This window comes from Diorhabda carinulata, chromosome 7, assembly GCF_026250575.1.
Source record: "Diorhabda carinulata isolate Delta chromosome 7, icDioCari1.1, whole genome shotgun sequence".
NCBI classification, from domain to species: Eukaryota; Metazoa; Arthropoda; class Insecta; order Coleoptera; family Chrysomelidae; genus Diorhabda; species Diorhabda carinulata.
This window is the reverse complement of record NC_079466.1, coordinates 1,315,352-1,339,682: the sequence shown is the minus strand read 5'-3', so window position 1 is coordinate 1,339,682 and position 24,331 is coordinate 1,315,352. Positions and strand designations below refer to the sequence as shown.

The window sequence follows — 24,331 nt, the reverse complement described above, 5'->3', positions numbered from 1 at the left end:
TCATATCATCTTGGGATAGAGTTACAGTTTCAGATAGGAAACATGAGCCGATTGTGAAGGTCAATAATATTTTGATGCGTCAAGGCCTTCAGTTGAAGCTGGTGGTTTCGTCGGTTAACAAATAAAAAACTGATGACCAGTGAGGAATTCATAGATTTAAGACTTAAAGCAACAATCCATGGATTTTTTATCAATAAAAAATCTGCAAACGCAAGGGTTTGAGCTTATAGGTAGAATTACATTATTTCAATCTGTGGCGTATGATACCTAACGATTATCAAGTGGATTGTCACGTTATTTTGAAGTTAATGAAGATTATTATGTTAGTAGGTAGTTGTTAACTCCAAGAGACTAGTACACATAAGTACTATAGACGCTCTGCCTCATAAAATACGACAAGAAGATGAGATATTTCTTTTTGAAGCACGACTCCTTCTACAATTTTCTTCTCTATTGATAATCTACACCTTTAAGAGATTATTGTCGATATGAAGGTGACAAATTATCAAAAATAACCCAGTACAAATTAATCTCAACTCTTCATTTATGTGCCTTGCATTAACTTATTATATTTCCTGAATTCCCGTGATAAATTAATAGGGGAACTGATTAAAGAAGTTTTGAGGTAAAGTACACTGTATATAACCAAAGCGTTAAAGCAAAACCAAACAAATTTATCAATAGCTTCGTAATCCCGATGAAAAGTTCGAAACTAATCATTGCTCAATAATATTCACCTCTGGGTAAAAGTCTTGCTAGTTCCTTCACTCCATCATAAAAGTATCATATTTATTTTGATAAAGTAAATTGGTTATTTCATATTTCGCCAAGTTAGATAGTAAATATGTTCCTTGGATATAGTCGTCCCATATTTTCTAGTAAGCAAGTAGATATTTAAACAGGAGCGAACTTGCTTGGAGAGCGAAAGTGGAATCTTACTATTACAAATAGATATGAATCAATCATCCTAGTAGGTTAACGAATTTAAAAGAGATTTGAGTGAAACATTTCGTGGTCCCACAGAAAAGTTATCTCGACAAATCATATATCAACACCAAAATATAGAAATAGCAAGTACTGTTTCTTGAGAAGTGTTGAAAAATGAGAATGGAAACTTTGAGAACACATAGAACGTAGTTAGATCCTTCCATTGACATTGACATTGGGAATGTTTATGAATAGCAAAATATAGAAGATAACAGTATATTATATATTATTTAACGAGTTGGTTATAACTCACACAGATGAAGTTTGATGCAATTCATCAAAAGTAGTTTATGATCACTACTAAAAACTGAATAGTTTACTCTCTCCACTGAGTATTTACTAATTTTAGTAGCTACCTATAACGATGCAATAAACATTTTAGTGATTATGACTAATTTTGTTTATGAATAAAATTAACTATTAATTAAGTTTGAGCAACCAGTAAACTGAATATATGGGACTGTTTATTGCTTTTTGTTGCATATAAAAATTGTTGTTGTATTAACTAGTCTTGGTGTTATAGAACTGTATATATTATATTCAGATACATACCTGTCTCATGCTTTACGAGATCCTCAACGTTCCTCTTCGCCATAGCTACATCCCTCCAGTATCTACTTGCCGACGAATGGACAAAAAAATGCCCTGTTATAGTTTATAAATTCAAAATATGTAGCATCATCTTCACATATTGTTTCAAATTCATTATCGCTTTATCTTTATGAATGATATTTCTCTTTCTAAACTTTCAATGGTAATCGGACGAAGACTGGAATGTTTCTCGATTAAGTAATGAAAAGTTATACGAATTTGTTTGTAGTTCGCGTAGAGAAATAACAAAATTTTTATTATAAAGCGATCTAAAAACAATTATATAATTGAGTAAATTATAGAAACGATTGAATTATTGTAAGATCTACTTCCTCTGTCGCCTCATCGGAAAAAATCTAGAAACATAGTTCAATAGTTGCCCTATATATGAGACCGCACACCATTTCTTTCATAGTTTCATATAAATTACGACTGGTGCCGTTAAAAGGCGTGCGACTAAGTCCTTGTAAATGAATTATTAGCAAGAAAATATAATTAAGGTAGTAAAATACATGAATACTTCACAAATATATTACGGTGAAGATGTGATAATATAAAAAATTGTTTGATATTTAGAATACGGTATAATCCGACTTGGAAATTAAGTAGTCTTTCCATGGAAAGAAAAAGGTAATAAGAGTAATAAATTAACTCGGATATTAGGTGAATATTAAATTATATGACTAATTCCAAACGCAATTCCGTGATCATTATTTTCTAAAACTACTTAACCGTTTTTCTATGATAGATTTTGGCAAGAGAATCATAAGATCATTGTATTTAGACACGATTCACCAGTTTGACATCATATTTATTCAGAGAATTTCACCATTCTATTGTTATTCATCCATAATTTCTCTGAAATATTCATTCCTTGGCATTCAGTATTAACTAATTTGCTTATAGTCTTTTTGACCTGTGTTTAACGTTATAGTTAGCTATCACTGGTTTATTCTTAGCTAATTTGAAAGTTGAATGATTATATGAATTTCACACTTTCTATGTTGAATAACATCGTGCATGTGATAAAGAAACTATTTAATCAGGAGCAGGTTCTTCCAATAATGACCTACTTACAAGTCCAGAGAGAAAATTCTGACAGTTGAGGAAATAAATTGAACAGAAAGCTGTTAAAATTCTTATTTTTACAAGATAGAGTATCAACATTACCAATTTCTCACTTTTGGTGATAAATTCTCATAACCTGAAGCATTATTAGATAATGATTCCATTGGACTAGATTCGAGATTTATATTTTTCCAGTTGAATCATAGTGCAAGATGATTTTGGTAGAGGGCTATTCCGGTCCCTATTTCGAAAGTTCGGAGCAAGTTAATCGGGCATCGCGGCACTGAACATAAATGAAAATGAGTAAACCTACATTTTAAAATGTGCTGCTGCATAACATCAAAATGTTGACCTTAATTTAAACTTGTTTAACTCGTGTCTTGTTACTTGAGAAATTAGCTGTAGTTTCTAAGCCGGTTTAAATTCTTAACTAAATGAATATGAGATTAATGAATAAAGATCCTTTTTGAAATTTAATTTTCACTGAAATAATTAAGAAGTTTCCCATCATAGAACTGGTAAATTTGAGAATAACGTATTAGGGAACTGGAAAGCTGTGGATTGAACTATAGTTTTAAGTTATAGTCAAGGTGTTCCTGAAAAACTTCACTATGTTTTTCTGCTACATTTTCCACGGCGTATTTCATAAAACTTTAGGCGCATGGCTAAGAAATTAGGAAGAGGCACTAATAGAAAGTTAAACGGAACCTGTTAAACACAAAACGTAACTGTATTATCTACTACCTAAATAATCCCTACACAATATTTCAAGACCTACACCTATGGCCGACACCGAAATTGAGCCGAACTGGACGGAATTCCCAATTTTATTACTTTATACCTTTCTGAAATAGACTATAACGATGTTGAATAAAAGGTTTTCATGAAAAATATGTAGAATCTTATACTATAACCATAAGTTTTTATTATTACGTGAAAACTATTTCCTTCATCAGAAATTATGTGGTTATTTGTTTTGATCAAGCCGCTTCTTTCCTGTGAAATAAATTTAATCGATTACTCATAACATTTTGCTTAATTATACCGGCAAACAGGAAGCTTTGTATTAATTGTCTTTGGATATTGACAATATGGTCTAATTTGAAAGAAAAAGCCGTGTACATATTATTATTGTATTAATTGAATATTTGAAAATAAATTCATTATTAAACTATTAAAGTCTTTATTACGAAGTACAATTCACAATGCCATTTATATCTCTCTCCATTACCTGAAAGCCGACTTTATATTCACGATAATTTTCTTCTATTTGCTTTGCTATTTTATAAAACCTTGTTTCATAAAATGAATTCAAAGCTTCTTGATTGAACAAACAGAATAAAAACTTCCAAGGAACTTTTATTGAACTTCCTCAATAACTCGAATTAAAGCGCTTCTATAACAAAAACCATAATGTGCAGAACTGAAAACATTGAAATTAAGTGTGCAACTTTCCGAGAAGTGTGCTAGTTAGTTATATATTTAGAAATAGTTTTCATTTAATCTAATATTTGTATCAAATTTCAAGTTTCCTTCTAAGAACTTGAAGCGGCATCTTGCGTGAATAATGTTTGCAACCAAACCACAAACATTGAATCTGTTCAGCTTCCCCATATACCCTTTTTAAGAAAGGAACATTATTTAGAATATCATCAAAAATAATATACTAATCAATTTATTATTTAGTAGCGATGAGGATTATTTAAACACCAAGATGATAGCCAGAGTTGTAATCTATTAGAATGAATAGGATACTACGTAGAGTTTTCTCAATTTTTACATCGATTGTGAAAGCCCATCACACACAAAACTTTTCAAAAGTTAAAATACATTTTTTTTTAATCAATGAGATTCAACATTTTCCAGTTTTCAATCCATTTTCTTTGTTATAGATGCACAAGCGTCGATATCCGGTCCACCAGAAGTATACGTAAAGAAAGGTAGCACAATTTCTTTAACCTGTACAGTTAATGTTCACTCAACCCCACCGTCATCGATTCTATGGTATCATGGTCACTCAGTTGTAGATTTTGATTCACCCAGAGGTGGAATTAGCCTAGAAACTGAGAAAACGGAAGCAGGCACCACTAGCAAACTGTTAGTTACAAAGGCTCTGTTGAGTGATACGGGGAACTATACATGTATGCCGTCCAATGCTAGCCCTGCATCCACAGTAGTACATGTATTGAATGGTGAGTATTGATCCCATTATTTTCATAATATGTATCTTCAATATTATTATTAGAATGGTGAGCTTTTGATTAGAGGAAACGAATTCGGAGGCAACGGGATAAAATAGGTCTCAAAACAACACGAACTTATCTCATTCAGTGGCGAAAACACGTTAATCCGAAACGTAACTCTAGACACGTACTATATATATTATCAGTTACAGTTTTTTTCTTTCGTTTAATTAACTTTTTCCATCATGAGTTCAGAAAATCCATTTTCAATAGTATCATTTACACTATTGGAGGTTTCTTTAATAATGTTACGTAATCCTATCATGGTATTGATGAAAGGTATCAAAAATCAACATAGATAGTACTTTCAACAATGAAAAATAACTGAAGAGAAATGCCGGCACAGAAATTTCATATCTAAGTTATCTGCTTAATATTTTTTTATTTTTGTTCGAGAGTAAATCTTGTTTGTTTACTATAAACTTAAGTGTAGGATAGGGATAATCCTTAAAAACGTTATTCTTGTGAGAACTTTATTTAAACATTATAAGACAATACAAGGAATCAATTGTAATCTAGTCATCATCACTCTCGATTATTTCTCCAAAAAGGAATTCAGTGCTCGTCAGAGTATCTTCACTGTCTTCTGCAGGACAGGTCTCTCTTTCAAAAAATTGTTCTTCCCCCAAGTCAGCAGGAATCAGATTCGTGCATTAATTTTGCAAACACGACCCTCACAGGCTTCTACATAGCAGTCCAGCCTTCTTGCAAGTACACAACTTACTACAACCTTTTTGGCAGTTACAAAAATCATTTTTAAGATTTCTAAGGGCGCTTTCGTTGACAAAATGTCTCGAAACTCTCATTCCTATTTTACTGGATCTAAGCTGGTATTAGAGAGCCATTCTTAAACAGGAAATACTCTCTTAAGCAATGCAATTTGACTGCATATGAGGTAGGAGGAAGAGACCCTATATTGACCACATTTTTCTTAACAACAGCATTCAAAAAACACGTATATCTATACAAATCGACGTCGGAGACATTACGAGGTGCAATATATAAAGCAAGAACTGCATTCACTCAGCTATATACTCTTCTGTACTGTCAAACCTTCGAAACGCTTCAAGAGCTTCTCTGAGATTGGATTCAACTTTTAATTTTTGGTTTTACTTACATTGTTTATCAAGAGAATGGCTCAATCTAGTAGAATTCACCGTTTAGAAACTAAAAAATCCAAAAATACATTGAAAAGACAATGGGAATACCAAAATTCATATTTGCTGATATATTTTGTGAAAGAGAGGCTCAACAGAATAAAATTTATTTAATTTATCAAGATCACGGTTCAACATTGTATAATCCATCATTAAATTATAAATATATAGCAGCTTCTTGTTCTCCAGCATGCCTGTCCACTTAACTAAACTGCTATCCTAACCACATTTTATAGTAAAGCCTTATTTCACGACTTGACACTCTGGGCTACACTTACTACGAATATTTACATCAGAATCGTCAAGGAAGTCTTCTATTTCTTTCCACAATTTTCATTTACAATTAACGTTAAAACTTTACACGTGCACTAATAAGATGTCTTTTGCCGTCTGTCTGTTTTGCTCCAGTGGCGCAATCTACACCCGTGGAATCTTCGGCTTATGTATTGAAGAAACTCTCCCAGTAGAAAGGATTTCTATATAGAGGGTGACCGTGCTCATTCGATTCTCTATAAGATATATTCGATTTGTTCATACTCAAACTATTGTATTGATGTGAAACGTTTGATTAACTATGTCCCTATAATTTTCTATCATTCTCTGGCGTCCTCTACAACTAATTTTATAAGTAAAACAAACACAATTAAAACAAAATCGGCCATTAAAACAATCATTCTTCTCCCAAAAGGCTCTATTTACACGATCCCTTTTTGAGTTCCAGTTTATTATTTGATTCATTGTTCCAATGCCCTTGTATGTTGGATCCATAGTATAAACGACACTTTTGTTGGATGACCTCGATTGGCGACGGCAATATGACTTTCTAGGATTCGAGTTTATTTAACCGTACAGCGTTTGTTGGTTATAATGTATTGGTAGAAGAGATGTGTATCCCTCGGAAATTTGGAAAAATCACATTTTCTATTTTTATTCATAGCCCAAAACCATTTCATTATAGAGTAAGAAAAATTTACTTATGAATGTAACTTGTGAGACAAATTAGAATACATTTTCTGTAATTTCGACATTGTCACTATAACTATTTAAACATCCTTTGTACGTTATTACAAAAAAAAAATAACCAGCAGATACTTAGAACCAAGTAGTAAAAATACTTTCAAACTAATCATTAATTTCAATCCAAAAACTCTCACATCGCTGGCCAATGATTTCTGGTACATTTCCAACTACGTACTCCACAGGATTTCTAAGTTTATCGAATTGAATTATTGAAAAATGTTCAAAAGTGGCGGAGAGTTACCAAAGCCGGTTGAGAGTTCACTCAAATGTACTAATTCTAATTTATTTATCAATCAGGCACAAATGTTGTGTTAGTGCTTGGGTATGTACACGTTAGATGCAAATCGCATATTTGTAATCCTAATCGTAATCTCTTGTCTGTATCATGACGGATTTAATCAAAAAAATATTTTATAACCGCATTCTATAAATATAATCCTTCATTTTTGAAACATATGAGGATCTGATGATGCTAGTTTAGAGTTGTGTATGCTGCAAAATCTCATTTGAATCTTTTATTGAATCTTTGTGTTCTCTCAACAGTCCCGATTTTGTTAAAAAACTCACAATATTTTCAATAGTGTGTTCTTGTGACAAACCATTGGTCTTCATAACTAAAATTTCTGTTGTACCTCGTCCATATTGGAGCGTATGTTTCGGTGATTATCCACATTAACTTGTATCAAGTTTTCAATCATGAACTGTTATTGCGTACATTTCTATCATTACACCTTCACCATTTATTTGAACAATTTGCTAGTGAATTTCAAGACAAATCTTTTTTATATTCAGTAACTGAATTAAAGAGTAAATTCCACAATAATTAATTGAGATCGCGACAAATTCAAGCAAATTATCAATAGAATCAAAACCGTCATCATTGTGAAACGTAATGGCAAATGACACTTAAAGTACGAGATCAATTTTTTTTCTAACAGACTTGAATTTTTAATCTCTTGGTTATCTAATACATTGGCTTGAAAATTATAACTTCTAAAGGAGAGGATTGAAAGGATTAAATGTAGATGTTTATAGAATGCCAGTACAAGTGATTATTGTTGCTTGTTTTCCCTCGCACATTCATGGAAGCAGGAGTTCTGGAACAGAAATTTAATTCAGTTGCTTGAATTTGAATCCGAGCTGACTGTATCAAAGTGCCAATCCAAGCCATATATTAAAACTGTATCCCACTTATCCAATTTTTCTCTTGTAGATCAAATTATCTTCAAATATTCATTGTAAAACCAAAGAAACAATATTATACCATTTATCCGTTTCGTATTGTATATTTCCACTTCAACATCCAATGTCATTATAAACCTTATTCAAATCCCTACGTCAAGTCGAATAATAAATTTTCTTTTTCTCCAAAAAAATCATCGCCAGGTTTGACTTTTGTTGCCTCTAACGAGATCGTGATATTATGCAAATAAAAGTTTCGCTCAACCGAAAGTTAAACCGAAGTTATAACTTTTGGTATGTAACTTCGAGAGGGACTTATTTGTAGCCCGCCGTAAATTATGTTGTGAGGAAAGATATAATGCGAGTTATTCTTTAGGATGTAAATTATGTCGTCGATGCAGGGTAGTTTCGAGCATGCATCCATTTTAAATTATAATTTGATAGTGGCTTTCTGGGAACTTTCAATTTATTAAGCAGTTAATCATATTAATGGACGTTTATGTGATGTATTTTTTATTAAATGAATACAGAGGGTAATAATAAAACTCAATGTTGTGTAAATGAATAGTTAGCGGTGCATATGTACACACAAATTTATCATTTTTCAAATAATAACGAACAACTATAACTCGAAGCTGAAATATTTCCATCAAAACTGAGAAGGAAACTTCGCAAAGCAATTTGAACTTCATGGAACATTATATCCAAACAACTTGACTATTATAGATTATTATTTCGTAGATAAATAATGCTGCTTCAGCACTTGACCGATTTCAGCAATGAATCTCAAATATTGGTGTAATAGTAAATAGGGTATTTAGCAAATACATTCAAGATGTTGCATTGGCTTAAGAGAAAATTATTATGAAGACGGAAGTTCACGAAAATTGTACTAAAAAATGTACTAAAATGTGTTGTGAAATCTGTATAGTTATTGAAGCCGATATGACAGAAACAGATTTATTCATCAAATAATTTAAAAAATGAATAAAACAATCTTTGGATGTTTCTTTCCAAGCATATGTATTTTCAATTACAAATTCAATAAACTCGAATTTTATCTTTTGTACATCAACATGTTCGTTATTTAGCATTTGAAGACTTTAGCATAAGAAAAGAGTTATGGATTATCAATAATAAAAAACGTATTAAATTATTTCGCTATGTGCATAATCCACAGAAGTTTTTGCTTCCTCAGAAGTTAATTATGAACTAAAATGCACTTCTTGAGATTTTTAAAAAATTACTATGGATTGAAAGATAAAATATTGACTCGAGTCGAGATTCTTTACATGTATTTATATTTAAATTTAGTTACTATCTAAATGTTCTTGATTTTAGGTCTCTTCTGTTTTAAAATTAGTTTTTTCGAGATAAATTTTGACGTAAAATTGTTTTATAAATACGAGTGCAATCGGGAAAGAAATATAGATAGAATTTGCCCATCATTTTTTCCAAACTGCCTTTCATTCGAGCACTACTTTAACATTCTGAAAGTAAACTACAAATTCAAAGTTTTCCGATAGTTTGTGTAATTCTTTAGAGAGACTTAAACGATATGCTTGTTGTGTTTGTTACTTATTTATATTCAGAGCATCTCTTTGATCAAAACACACTCAAACTTTATACAAGTTTTGTGCGGAACAACTTCGGTTTGTTAAAAGACTCGTGAGTTGAGAGAAATGTTTTATCGAATATTTCCAGATCGAAAAAAAGTGTTCTATAAATTGATGGTATATGAAATTATAAACTTTCAGATTCTTTGTCAAACGAGTAACGGCATTTACTACTTTATCTTAGACAGTGAAAAATCTGTATTTATGGAAAAATATCATCCTAGTTAATGGGTAACTAAGCTAGAGCAAGTGAATTTTTTGGTTGACAATAAAATTTTGGTAGATATTTTGGTGTTATGAGTTGGGATAGAAGAACAATGAGAAACTGCTTTATCTCAATCTACTCAGTTTTTTTAAAGAATTTATAGTACTTATATTTATCAATAAAAAGTATCTACAATTGAGTCTTTGATTCACTTTAATAACAACAAATGATGAAAATAAAAACACTCACTCGAGCATAAATTTGAATCTTTATTACGCCGTAAACTTGAAATCTTTCAACAATCAATTTAAAAGTAGATATTACTTGATGTTTCTTTTCAGTACTTTCGTAAATATTAAGTAAAAGCATTAAGATATTTAATGATGAACGTTTTCACAATAAATCACGAAACAATTGGTAGACAGGAGCTTACCTACATGCAATTAAAAACAAATATTTTTGAACATATTCTCGTAACAAAAATTCTCCTTCCGTTTTTTAATTTTGAATAAATATATCTGTTGATTAATATTCGTTTAATGAAAATTCTATTCTAATAACAAGTGTTCTCTCGTCAGTTTTTAATATACTACATATAAATGAAATATATATTGACTCAATACACTTCTTATCTCTATTATGTATGCACTTCCGGAATATCTCATAAATTTTTTAGAAGTCTCAACATAAAACTTCATATTGAGAAGTTTCAGCGAAAGATTATTAAATATTTTATTGAATCTCAGAGACAATGAAAGCTGTTTTTTATTATCATCATGAAATTTAATATTAGCATTTGACGAACATTCTTTACTATATCAATACAAATGATGTCGTTAAATATGATACTTTAGACTAATGAAATTACTCTCATTTTTTAATAAACTCGTATAAAAAATATATAATTGAATTAACAAATATTTACACTAGTTCAGTAAATAAAGGATTCAACCTCCCTAAAATTTTCATTCAAAATTTAAACGTTAGCTTCTAGCTAGTACATTGAAATTCGATAATATTATGAGAGAAAAGAGGCCAGAAGTCCTTAAAAAGTACCCCAAAGTTATGAAAATTCATTTCCTGCATATATCTCGAAAAATATAGGATGTAAAATGAAGATCGGTTCATTATCTACTAAAATAATAATCATTTCTTCCGAAAATTTGATAGTTTTAACGATAATAGAGCGTACCCTGTATTTCTAGTCCCTACCTTAACTCCAGAAGAGCATGTTGCCTGTATTTACTCGCTGCTGATCGGAACGATTATTCTAAAACTCGAGTCAGAATTGAAATTTTCCGATAAATCAAAGTTCATTCGAAAGGAAGGATCCATAGCTATGACGCTTTATAATTTTTATGCAGAATCTCAAAGAATGTTTAAAAATATGGAATATATTTTATTGTGAATTGTCATTTATTCGAAAGAGGTAGAAACTCCAGCTTAAATTCAGTAATTTTGGCCATTGCAATAACGGATGTGTGAGCTTGATGGAAAAACTTTTTCTTAGTCAAATTTGGCCGTTTTTGGTTGATTCTTCGCTCAAACGCTTATTCCACACTCATACCAAAACACCGACGCGATTACCTTGCCTGCAGATGAAACGGTCGTTGTCTTCTTTTGAGCCGGTTCTCATTTCTAGGCCATTGTTTTGATTATTCTTCTGTTTCGGGGATGAAGTGATGGCCCCAATTTCAATCCATAATTATCAAACGGCGCAAAAATTTTGCACTCGATGGAAACATCTTCACGGCACTGCTTTTGTTCCGTTGTAAGAAAACGCTGCACCCATATTGCACATATTTTCCTCAAATTTAAATTTTCAGTTAATATGCTATGTACCATATTTTTTAAAATGCCCACTATGTCTGCTACCCCGCGCACTTTCAGGTTATGATTACCCAGTTCATTCCTGGAGTCATCACCTCATTTGGTCGATCACTACGATGCTGGTCTTCGCAAGTCATACGGCCTCGTTTAAACGCTGCCACCCAACTGTTTATAACGAAGAAGCAGTCTCACCCAAAGTAGAATCTAGTTCAGGTTTATATTGGTTGAGGTAACGCCTTTAAAATAAAAGTATTGTTTCACATAACAATGATCAATTCACCGAAAACGATCACTATTGATATCTACCAAAACAAATACTAAACAACGTGGAGTCTCCAAACTTGAAACATATATGCTGTATACATTGAGTACTTTCTACTACAGTGGTATTTTTCAAGCAACCACAGCCGTCTCTAGGTCAGATTAGGTACTTCTGAGACCATTATTTTACTTCCAAAGATATACTAGAGATTTAGGGATATTTGTAAGTGTCTCTTCACCCTCTGTTAACATTTTCGAATTTCATAGTACCAGTCAGAACGTGCTACAGAATTGCTTTGGTTGATTTTGATGATTGGAAGCATTATTGTCGTAAATTGATAATATAAAAAGTTGAACAAAACATAACCATATTTGAAAAAAAAATTCAATTTGTTACAGGAGAGCATCCGGCAGCGATGCAGACTAGCAGAGCAGCACCCCACCATCAGATGGCATTGTTAGCTTCTTCGCTTTGCACTCTCGTGGCAGTGATCCTAACTAGATGATTGTATGTCCCATACATATCAATCAGCATCCTGCTCACCTTAAACTAGGCAGTGTCGGTAAAGGGTATAACTTTTGTTATCGTGTGATAACGGATGATTTAACTAACATGATCTGATGTTTTATTATTGAACGCCCATCTAATTTCAAATAATTCGACTTTTATTCTTAGCTTTAATTTTATCAGATGAAGAACACTTTGTTTGTATTGTTTCCATTTTTACAATCATTGTATACTTATTTCTATTAATAGTTCCATTTATTACTATAATTTTCTTGATCTATTAGTATTTACGTTCACGATCTATTCTATCAGAAATTTTCCATGTAAATATGCTTAGATATTTGTGATTACTGTTTTGCTTTCGATCAATTCAAGCAAAATCTTCGTTTTGTATTATAAACTTTATGCTTTTCATATGGGGCATTTGAAAAATAATGCTTTAATTACACAATATTATCAGATTATGATAGTAGGACTTATATGAAGGATTCAAAAAAAATTTTCAATATTTATTTCTGCTTGATATTTTATGGTAGCGTATAACCATATAATATGATATATATCTCATAGATAATGTTAGTTTTCACTTTGTTTCAGAAATTATCATACAAAGAGATAGCCTCAATAATCAAAAAATCTACGGTTCTAACATAAAGTTCAGATCTTTTAGACCTTGGTAAAACCATTCTTTGAGCTTAGATAAAAAGAATTGTTGCACCATCGTTTCAACAACACTTTTTGCTTTAACGTTTAAACCAACGTTCTGCTGTTCGATCATCAACTGTTTCTTCCCATTCAATTTCACATATTTACGGTGTTCATTTTTTTTTTCAACCTCCTACAGGCTATAAATAGAAGACAAGTTCATATGAAACAAGTATAATTTTATCACCAAAAGATTGGTACTCTTTCGGTTACTTACAAGGTTTTCAATACCCTCTTCAAAGGAAATTGCCGCCAATAAATTCAAACTGACCTTGAAACTTCTGGAAATTCCGTAGACAAAGCAGTAATGGTGGATCTGCGGTTTTGTTTAACCATTGTGTCAACTAGTTGTACCAGGTCATCTGAAACGACAGATTTGCGTCCTTGACCGCCTTTATAATGCACATCATTACGGTCATCAAGCTTGCGACATCATTCACGCATAACACCATCAAGTTTTTCCCATACACACTCATTATCCGATCGATTTCTGCAGCACTATTGCCTTCAGCCTGTGAAAAACGAATCATACTTTGCAATTCACACTTGGTGGGAACATCAACGATGGCCGACATGTTTACGTAGCTGTAGCACAACGCCGACTGATGCCTGAAGTCAACAATAGCGGAATGTGTAGTGCGTGAGTTTTACATTCGTATACAGCGCATGCCCGCTTCCTGCTGTTCGCGTAGCGTCTGCACGGAGCAATCGGAGGTTGAAGAAAAAGCCATTTTACTCTTCATTGAATTAGAGTCTTTACAAAAACAAAATAATTAAATCGAGACGTAGGAGATTTCACATATGAAAACCGATATTACTTATGGGATACTCTCTGTAACATTCAATTTCAATGTAAAAACATTCCAATTCGGTGTAGACATATCTTGGTGACAGATTTATTTAGAGTGTTTCTAAAGTAAATTTATTTAATTTTAAGACGACAATCTTTCATGAACAGGTGTAATAAGTCTTGTGTGAATTAAAGAGAATTGAAAGATTTTGAATAGACAAATTTCAACCCTGATTAAAATTTATTTAGACCATTCCGTGTTCATTTGATGATCTTTAGAATATTGGTAATCATCAAGAAATCATTTTCATCATACCGACTTCGGTACAATGGATTCCTGCGGTTACTATTACTAGGTAATATACGCTTCGAACTAAGCCATTGTTTTAAGTTTGGAACCAGAGAATAATCGTAGAGCACCTTGTGTTTATTGAGATGTTGCAATTCAGCTAATTTGTTAAGAATAATAGCACATTATTGTGATGAAACAAAACTTTTTTTTGGCAAATGAGGTCATTCGGCAATAAAATTACAAGACAATAACCTACAATTGAGGGAGCTACGTAACTGAATGTCAGAATATTATATATTATAATTACGACAGCTCCACATTATTTCATATATTGGATATCACCTAGAAACTAGATCAGGAGATTCTTCCAACCAGTAAATTTTTGTAACTCTTTCGTTTTTTTGCATATGAAGCCAATCACATAAAATATAACAATTACATATAAAGTTCATGCCCACCCTATAGTTTGTGTGATACAAATGTATCCTCTTTAGCTTCTATTATTTCGGTGCATAATCTTGGAATTCTCTGTAATGATTTCGACAAATAATCGTCGCCTATTCGGTTTCTTTTGTTTCCAAGATATTCCAAAGATGTGAAGTTAAAGTAGGACGTTACTTTCTGACTTTCCAATTTGTTCTACAACTCATTCGGATTGAGGTCGGGCGACTGTGATGGCCAAATCATAACTTTCATAATATTCTTCCTTTCCAATTCTTTGAAATAGCCTTTGTAAAGCTTAAAAGAATTTTTGGGATCGTTGTCATACTTTAAGAAAAATTTTCTGCCGATCAGGTGCTGGACAGAACGTAGTATTCTTTTTTTCAATATTTTTCAAAATCATTCGATAAAACTCTCTCCCCCATTTGTCCATTGCAACCTCTAAATTCTCATTTGACGTCTTGAAAGAGGTTTCTTCACTGCCATCCTTCCAAAAAGACCACGTTCTCTCGATATTCTTTTCACTGTAGAAGTGAACGTTTCTATTATATTCTTCCACTGTGTAGACCACGGTACGTCGTGGTATTTTTAATTCTATTACTAATGGTACGTTTACCTAGATTATGACGACTTGCGATCAATGTACGAGTTTTAACGATAGTTCATAGGTTTTCTCCATTTCAAGACTGAATTGGGGAGATCCAAGACAATTCGTATACAAACAAAAAGATGTCTTGGTCCCTAAAGTATAAATATACAGCACGCTCTTGCGTCTAGCGGGACTCGATGGGACTAAACTAAAATCATGAACACAGTTGGAGAATGATAATCAAATATATAAGTTTTAATTTGTGGCACTCACCTAAAAAAAATATAAATAACGGAAACTATTATTTTTGGTTTGTAAGATACAGTTTAGACCTTCGCTTTATAATATAAAGGAGAAATATGTTAAAGGATATTATTTTGAGATTCATCGAATGAATTTTTCATGCAAGATATTGCTCCACAACATTTTGCGTTGATCTCAAAATTGCGTAAGCACAATCGTCCAGATTTTTGTAGGAGAATTATATTAAATAACTCATTTACATAAACCCTATAATAACGTTTCAAAATTGCACCTTGGAAAGCTTTAATGTAATAATGTAATAATACTTGTAGTCAAAGTATGTTCATTCAAAAACAATTCAACGCCCTTTCACTGATTAATGACAAGGCTTATCACACTTTTCGTCTTAAAATTAAATAGCGAATTTTCCCCAGCAATCTACTTAATCACATCGAGATCTCTTTTAGAGTTGATTGTATTCGTTTGAAGTCTCTATTTCCAATGCTCTACCCACACAGTGCCCTTCATCGATCTAATTGAAATCTGTCGATATCTGAGTTCTTTGTAATGTTTTTAGAATAATGTTGGAAATGTAGTAATTATTTTGTTGCTATTTGAAATCCGTCAACTCCTCACATCTTACCTAAATTACGCATGGTTAAAACCTTGGTATTGCTTTCTCAGAACATACAGTTGCATGGAGAGTTAAAATAAGTGATAAAGCATCTATTAGAATTAACGTTAACTCAAAGAATTTTCTATTCCCTTATAAAATAAAATATTCCAATTTGTCCTCTTATATGAACGAAAAAGAATGATTCCTGAATATTTTTTTCATTTATCAAGAGATTAGGAAACATTTCTGATTCTTAAAACAATTAAAACGGTACCACTTGTTTCAAAAGAATCGATAAACTTTTTCGAACCCAAGAAGCATTTGAGGTGCTTTTTGATTATTTTAGAGACATTAAAAGCAGCCTCAATCGTCCGTAGTTGTGCAAGGTCATTTTGACGTTAGTCTAATATATGTTTGATCTCTTTCTCGGTCGAAGCAGCAGACTGCGTACCCCACTTACATTGATAGCTCAAGATGTTATGTTATTTCTGATCTAGGATAAAAACTGTGATAACTTCCACTATTCCTCCGATATAAAAGAAAGCAACAGAGCTCATTTTTTATGCAACTTGATATTTTTGCTGTTCCTTCCCTATTTTATTGGAATTCATCAATTAAACAAACTCAAGCAGAAATAAATAAGAGAGTTATCTTGTTTTATTTAAAGTGTTCAAAAAACTCAAGTGTAAATAAATCAAAAAACCACATTTTCTTGGAAAGGAGTGAAGTATACTTTTCCTGTTTAATTTCTGGTGCTAAGAAGATGATGAGAACTTTTATAACAAATACAAAGATAAATATAAGTTAAATCAAAATAAAATGGAACCGAGTAAGTGTAATAAGTTGTATGTGATGTTAACAAAGACATTATGAAGAAAAAAATTGAGAAAAACTGTATATAATTCGTTTTATATTTCTAGGAGCACGATAGATGCAATTTTAGGAGAATTCATTGTAATTATTATTATTACATGTTGACTATATGTAGATATATTGTTATCAATCATAAGAAACTACGTTTGTTTCATTTGATTTGTTTCTTTTCAATTTCTATGCAACAATCTAAAGTAAAATTTTTTGCAGACAATCAAATTTTATTAATAATAATATAAACAACAAAATATACTTGCGTCCATAGAAACCAATGTAAACTTTTGAATTTAACTATTTTTTTATAATTTATCAGATTTAATATGCTTTAATATGAGTACAAATGTCTTCTTATGTACAACATATGGAAATCAATGAATTAGCAAATTAAGCTCCTTTATTATAACATCATAACAATATAACAAAACATAAATAAGGTTTTTGGCTATTTAAAATTCAACACTTAATTTCGTAATGATGAGTATCAACTTTTCTTGCTCTAATAAGGCATATATCTAAACACGTTAACTACTGCTTCCTGTGTGATGTTAAGCTATTGTTCTTCTACAACAATAAGCTCTGGGATCGAGTTTGGAGTAGGAAATCTAGCTCGAATACTTCTTTCTAGCTCATCCCATTATTGTTCTATCGGAACTGTATGATGACCACTCCATAACCTCTCGATATATCTATCAGCCGTTGAATCTCTTCTACCGTGAACACGGTCACCTCTACAAATGAACACAGAGTCGGTTCTTGCTCATATAGAAATTACACCCTTGATCTTGCAGAAACCACATCCATAAGCATTCAACTCTTCAAAGCAGCAATCTGTAAATCGCACTCTTAGTCTTTAGTACACTTTTCTTCATCAGTAGCTACCATGGAAGCATAGTTATTCTGGTCTCTCTGAGAACAGAACAGATCCCCATTGTTCGAAGATCCAGTGATGTTCGGATGATCCTGTGCAAAGCGCTTGCTTGCCGATGAGCTAGAGTAAGTTTAGGACCAATCGCAAATTTTTTAGGACACAGGTTATTTTCCAGTAGTCTTCATCTTACTTTCCACTGACTAGTAGCCACTCTTCATACCTCCCGGAGCAGTCGTTGCACTTGTTTCAGGTCACTTATGAAAGTATCCAGTCTCCTCATAATGCTGGCACACTCTTCGAATCGCTGTGCAGGTCATATCCAATTATCTAGCAACACTAGTTTACAGTGGACCGATTTCTATGCACGAAAGTGTATATTAATCAACCATATTATCCGTAAACAATATTATCACAATATAACACAAGTGAGAGATTTTATCTGAAACGAAAATTTTGATAAAGAAGTCTAGTATACGTAATGTTACGCTGGGGGCAAATATGTTCCAATTGAGGCAGCAAATGAAAAACATGGCAACAGTGATGCTACCATCATTGTTTGGTCCCTTCGATGAAATAATGGCGTCGTGTTGCCAAAGTAATCGGATTTTTTGAGTTTATGCTAGCTTAAATCTTTCGAGAAAAGTACGTTTTTGTAAATTGAATATGTAATAACAGCACTCATGCTGGAGGTAATTAAAAAAATCATATATTTGAAGAAAAATACAAAATTTTCAAAATATGAGGAATCCATACGTTCACGTACCGTTACATCAGGTTGAAGATCAAAAACAGGTGGAACTGAACCGAAATAAAATTTATTTATCTTGGGACTTGTTTGACCAGCTTACCAAGTTTCTATATATTTTAAATTTAAATCCAATTGTCAAGTATTTCGATCAAAAAATTATTTTTGTCTCTATTACTCTCACAATGATTATTTCACCATTTACATCATGGTAACATTTGAGACTTCACCTTGTTACAGATCATTTGAAATCTATTATTGTTTCCGTGAATCCTTGTCTGAAAACTTCTAGAATTGTTGTTGAAACACCATCAATTTTAAACAGTACTAATTGCATAGAAATTACTTTCACTTCAATTTATATTATTTATAAAGAATTTATTCAATAAAATCAATATTTGCACTATAATATCTTCAGGAATAAATCACTCGCTAATACATCTCTATTTTAATTAAATTTTTCGCACCTAATTTATGAATTATAGGGATTGTAACTTAATGTACTAACGTCATGTGAAAACTGTGTGATTACATTCTATAAAAGGAACACCGCATGTGGAATGAATTTTCGAGTAGATATATTTGTGGAATCAGCTGTTATTCATATTAAAAATGATAACTTAATATCAACCGACTAACTTTAATAAACGGAGATGTACAAACCAAATCAAAATTAATTATTATATTGAACTCATTGCTTTGAAAGTTAAATGTCATGTTTATCGATAATTTAGCTGAATAATTTCATATTTATCTTTTTATAATATAATCAACTCCGCGTTTAGTTTAGGACCAAGATATTGAGCATGTTATAAATTGTATACATCCCCTTATCCAACGACATTTAAACTCTTTAGCAACTTCTTCAAGATCTCTATCTTCATTATGGAGTTAGTTCGTCTTATCTAAACTCTTCCGCAAAATGAAAACTTTTCCAAAATATCATCAAAGTTGTGATATAAATTGATTGTAATATAACTTATTGAATGGTTGGTCCAGAAAGACGACGCAACTTTCTATTCTTATGAAGGTAATTGGGAGATTATCTTTATAAGTTATCTCCGAAATGAATTTTAATTGAATATGAACAGTAATAATGGATAAAACAAAATAAATTCGATATTTTAATGAAATTAGGACTAGAAGATGATACATATAGTAACTCTAAATCCAGCGTGCGGATTTGTGAAACCAGCAATTCAGTCCATAATTTAATAATGGAGTGATCTCCTCTAACCTGTCATATATTTTACGAGAAGTCAATTCAACGATTCGTTTTCTACGATTTTCACAAGGCTCTATAATAATTAAATATATTTCCCCGTGGAAAAATATGAAAAAGGATAAAAACTATTTGATTCTATTTTGATATTTTAAGATTCGTGCTTCCATTATCCATTAAGTGAAAAAGAAGAGAAGAAAAAAACTTTACTGCGATGGAAGGAGTGAATCACGGAATAGGAAGTGAAACAAGAGATAAGGAGAATCCAAATAGAAAAAGCTAGATATTCCATTAAGCATGGAGCACAAATAAAATCAAACGATACCACTACATAAAAGAGGAGATGCGAAAAAAACATATACGAAAATCATTGAGACAAGAATAAGGAAATTTATTGATGAGGAAATGGGGGAGAACAAAATGCATATATAATTGGGAATGAAACAATAAATAACATATACATATTAAGGAACTCAATAGTAAAGAAAATAGAACAGGGAGAAGAATCGCTTATTAAATTCATTGATTTGAAAGCTGCATACAACTCAATATATAGAGAAATGGTATTGGATACCACGAAGGAAATCCATAGAAAGATAATACAAGAAATATATGAATGTCCAAATAGACGGAAGAAGTTCGACAGAGTTCAGTATGTAGATAGTCCCTTCTATTTATATTTATCATGGATAGGACGATAGAAACAGTGAAACAAAAGAGCAATAAACTGGATACATTAATTGGGTACAAAACTCTAGAATTGATGAAAATATGCGAGTTAGAATATGCAGACCATAAAGCAATAGTAGCAAATACATTTGAAAAGATGGAAGGAAAAGTAGACATATAGATAAAGATAGAAAATAGAAAAACTAAGAATGGAAGTGGTTTCTGACCACTCCTGGAGCGGTCTAGCTCATGAGCTTTTCGTTTTTGATTCAAACCACATTTTATTATGTCCATAATTCTTTTCAGTTCAATTTCCGTGAGTTTAACATTCAAAAGAGAGGAGAAAACTGAGATGGTAATATTTCTTCAACATATAATGCCTTAGAATAATATCAAACATGGTTTGTTTACATAATGTGATGATATGAATCACAAAAGGATGATTCTAGAATTTATGAAGTATACTTGTGAATTTTGGGACCAAGGGTTACACTCACATCTTTAATTGATAAATTTTGATCAAATTAGAAATGCATCACAGCCTTAAAAATACACTTTTCGCTAATACAAGTCCAATATACGACTCAATTCCCTTCAACTTCAAAAAGTTCAGAAATAAGAATTATAATGACTTGGTATTACAAGCTATTTTATTGAATTTTTTTCATTGCTAACAGAAAAAATCGATGAGGCTATTAACTGAAAAGTTAATAATTGAAAAAACGTATAACTTATGTTTCCACATATTTTTCCACCACATGATTGTTCCGATGAAATTGGTTTCAGAATATCTTCTAAGAATTTCATGTTCAATTTCAAACCGATACTAAATTATTCCGTTTAATGTTGATATCCAATAAAATCAACATTTATTGGAATTATTTCCTCGATATCTAAGATAATGAACAATTTTTTTTCACGGAATATAGCTATAAAAAAATAATTTATGCCTGGAAATATACATAATGCAAGGAAACGTTATTATTATTACTATTTTATTAAAAAAATGTAATTATCAATGTATATAATAATTTAAGGAAATAAAGATAGTTCATATAATAATTTTTTTATTCCTTAATCCAACATTTAGTCAAGTTCTCCCAATCCCTATTTTTGGATTGTAATTATCGATGTGAAATTGAAATAGTACTCCGAGGAAATATTGATACAAAATTGACGCTATATATTTTCAGATACAAGAAAACTATAACTTTTCAATAAAATGCAAGTAATATTTTTTGGTGTAGCAGTTCGCTGTAGCTGTACATTGATATTTAAGCTTATTTGCTTTCTCCAATCCTGAACTACGAAATAAAAGTGCTTACATACTTTTCTTGACAAACTGTTGCTTTCCGCTATTGTTGGTGAACATTCGTGACTCTCCTAAAGAGTAGGAGAATGTCTACCATTAAGGAACATTTCTAACATTTCCAGTGCGATTCTCATTCTTTTGGAAATCGTCAATAATTTTTGTCACATGAAGATGTTCATGTGGATTAACTTTACTGTTGAGGATCGAACAAGATTTGCCTCAATCTCTTTATATAGGTGCAAGACAAATCGTTTGTTTTAGTATAGCATAGAGGTTTTATTTTGAATATTAAACTTCTATTTTCGTCCTCAAATGCAGAACATTTGTGGTTATTTTAAAGCAAGATGTCTCTTGAGGAACTACCGGAAAGTATGATCTGGTTAACTGATTGAGTTAACTGGTTTTATACTTTCGACTTTACACCTTTAGTGTAAAATCCATGAGAGGTGTTAAATCTCTGATAGCTGCTCAATAGGAAATATTGAATGATCCAAATGAATATCATGCAAGAATTAACGCAAGAAAAGGTAATAAAAATCAAAAGTTCATGAATGTCATGTGATCTAAATGATCTAAGTTATTTAAATCACGTTTCAGGCTAGGATCATAGTTAAGATCCCCAATCAGCTGATAAGTGATCTACTTGAACTCAGGTTATAGTTTCAGAAAAGTCTTCTATTAGTCTGAATATGCTTTTTTCAGGTAAGACTTTTGTCGAGATGTCTGATATTGTTGCTATGCTTTGATTATACATTGTTACAGGTAGGCAGGTATTGTGTCAGTTTGTAAATGTTATTGTAGTGGATTTCTTGAATAAATATATATTTTTTTATTGCAACAACCAAATGAGATTAGTAGCTGTTGTTAATTTACAGGTATTAAGAGAGTGAATCGATAGGGTTCGTTATAGAACTAACTTCTCTACATTCTTGAGTAGTCCCTTCTTCGGCGATTACTTCAGTTGATTCCTTTTCCATTCGTTATATTATTTCGTACATTTGATTCACCATTGAACAATTCGCACTGGCTTATTTTTTCTCTAGTAAATGGTTTCTTGTGATACGTGTCTGACTGATTCGAAGACGACGATGTGAATATTTTATTAATTCTAGAAGAATTGTACTTGAAATTTTTGTTCGTATTCTGAAGAATTATCTTCAACTCATATGAGACAATAGTTTATGTAAGTAAAATATGAAAATATAGTTCTATATAGTGAGGTAAGTGATTACTTCCACCCTCTGAATGGAGATTCAAAATGCAGTTACAAAATAACAGGAAGTATCTTTCGAGTTATTATTTTCTCTATTTTCAACCGAGTTACCAATGTAAGCTAATCAAATCTTCCCCGGACAACAAATTCATTCGAGGTACATGGATGAGCAAACAATTTACATTAAATATGCGCTGGCCTAAGCGTAGCCTCCTTTAAAAATTTTTCTCCTTTACATTTGCTAAAATATAAATGTTTTTGATAACTGCTAAGTTTAGAAGATTTTCTGAATATGCCACAATGCGGATGGATCCTTCACATACAAATACATTGAATAATTCTGCCACAGAGTAGTCAACTCTTACTAAAAGTGTAACTGGATCTATGCCTACAAGGTTTAGCATAAATTGATTAGGAAATCGTCTACTTGCGAAACATTCTATAATTTCTTTCTTATAGTTTTCAATGCAATCAAATTTAATATGTTTTCCTGTCTGTAGTGCCGAAACGTCACCATAATGTTAATTTTATAAAAAGTAGACAATAAAACTCGAGTCATGTTTGCACTGTTTGGTTCGAACGTTTAATTTTTTTCTATTTTTATCCTCACTGTTTCTACGATCTTGCAATTCCATCTTGGAAAAGTACTGCCGAATATTTGTATTCACTTAGAGTATTACAATCACGCTCTAACCAGCTTCTTCTCCACAGATTATTTTGTTTTGGTACTATATGGTATATGGTTTTGGTACTATGTGAATAATTATCACAAATATTTCAATAGTTTCCAAAAGAAACAATGGATAATGAAAATATTGTATGGTTTATTTGAAATTGGAATTCTATCTTCTCTCCGATAATAACAAAATGTTCCACTCACATTATTTTTCGAATATTTGTATCCATTATAACGCAAGGCAAATTACTGTTATTTATATTGCGAACTTTCATATATTTTGTAACGTAATTTTCCGAACATTCTCAATCACGGAAGTATTTCAGAACGCCAAGTATTTTTAGGACACCGAACAATATCTTAAATCAATGTTATATAATAAATACAGGGTAAATTTGGGCTCATCAAA

General features: G+C 31.6%; 1 protein-coding gene across 1 annotated transcript in view; it reads left to right on the top strand.

Moving 5' to 3' along the window:
• Positions 1-21,732, top strand: part of LOC130896315 (lachesin-like) — a 435,638-nt gene extending 413,906 nt beyond the window's left edge. The window contains exons 5-6 of the mRNA XM_057804322.1: positions 4,539-4,838; positions 12,560-21,732. Coding sequence (XP_057660305.1) covers positions 4,539-4,838; positions 12,560-12,666 — 407 coding nt within the window. The 3' untranslated portion in view covers positions 12,667-21,732. The remainder of the gene's footprint in view (positions 1-4,538; positions 4,839-12,559) is intronic.
• The last annotated feature ends 2,599 nt before the right edge of the window (positions 21,733-24,331 follow it).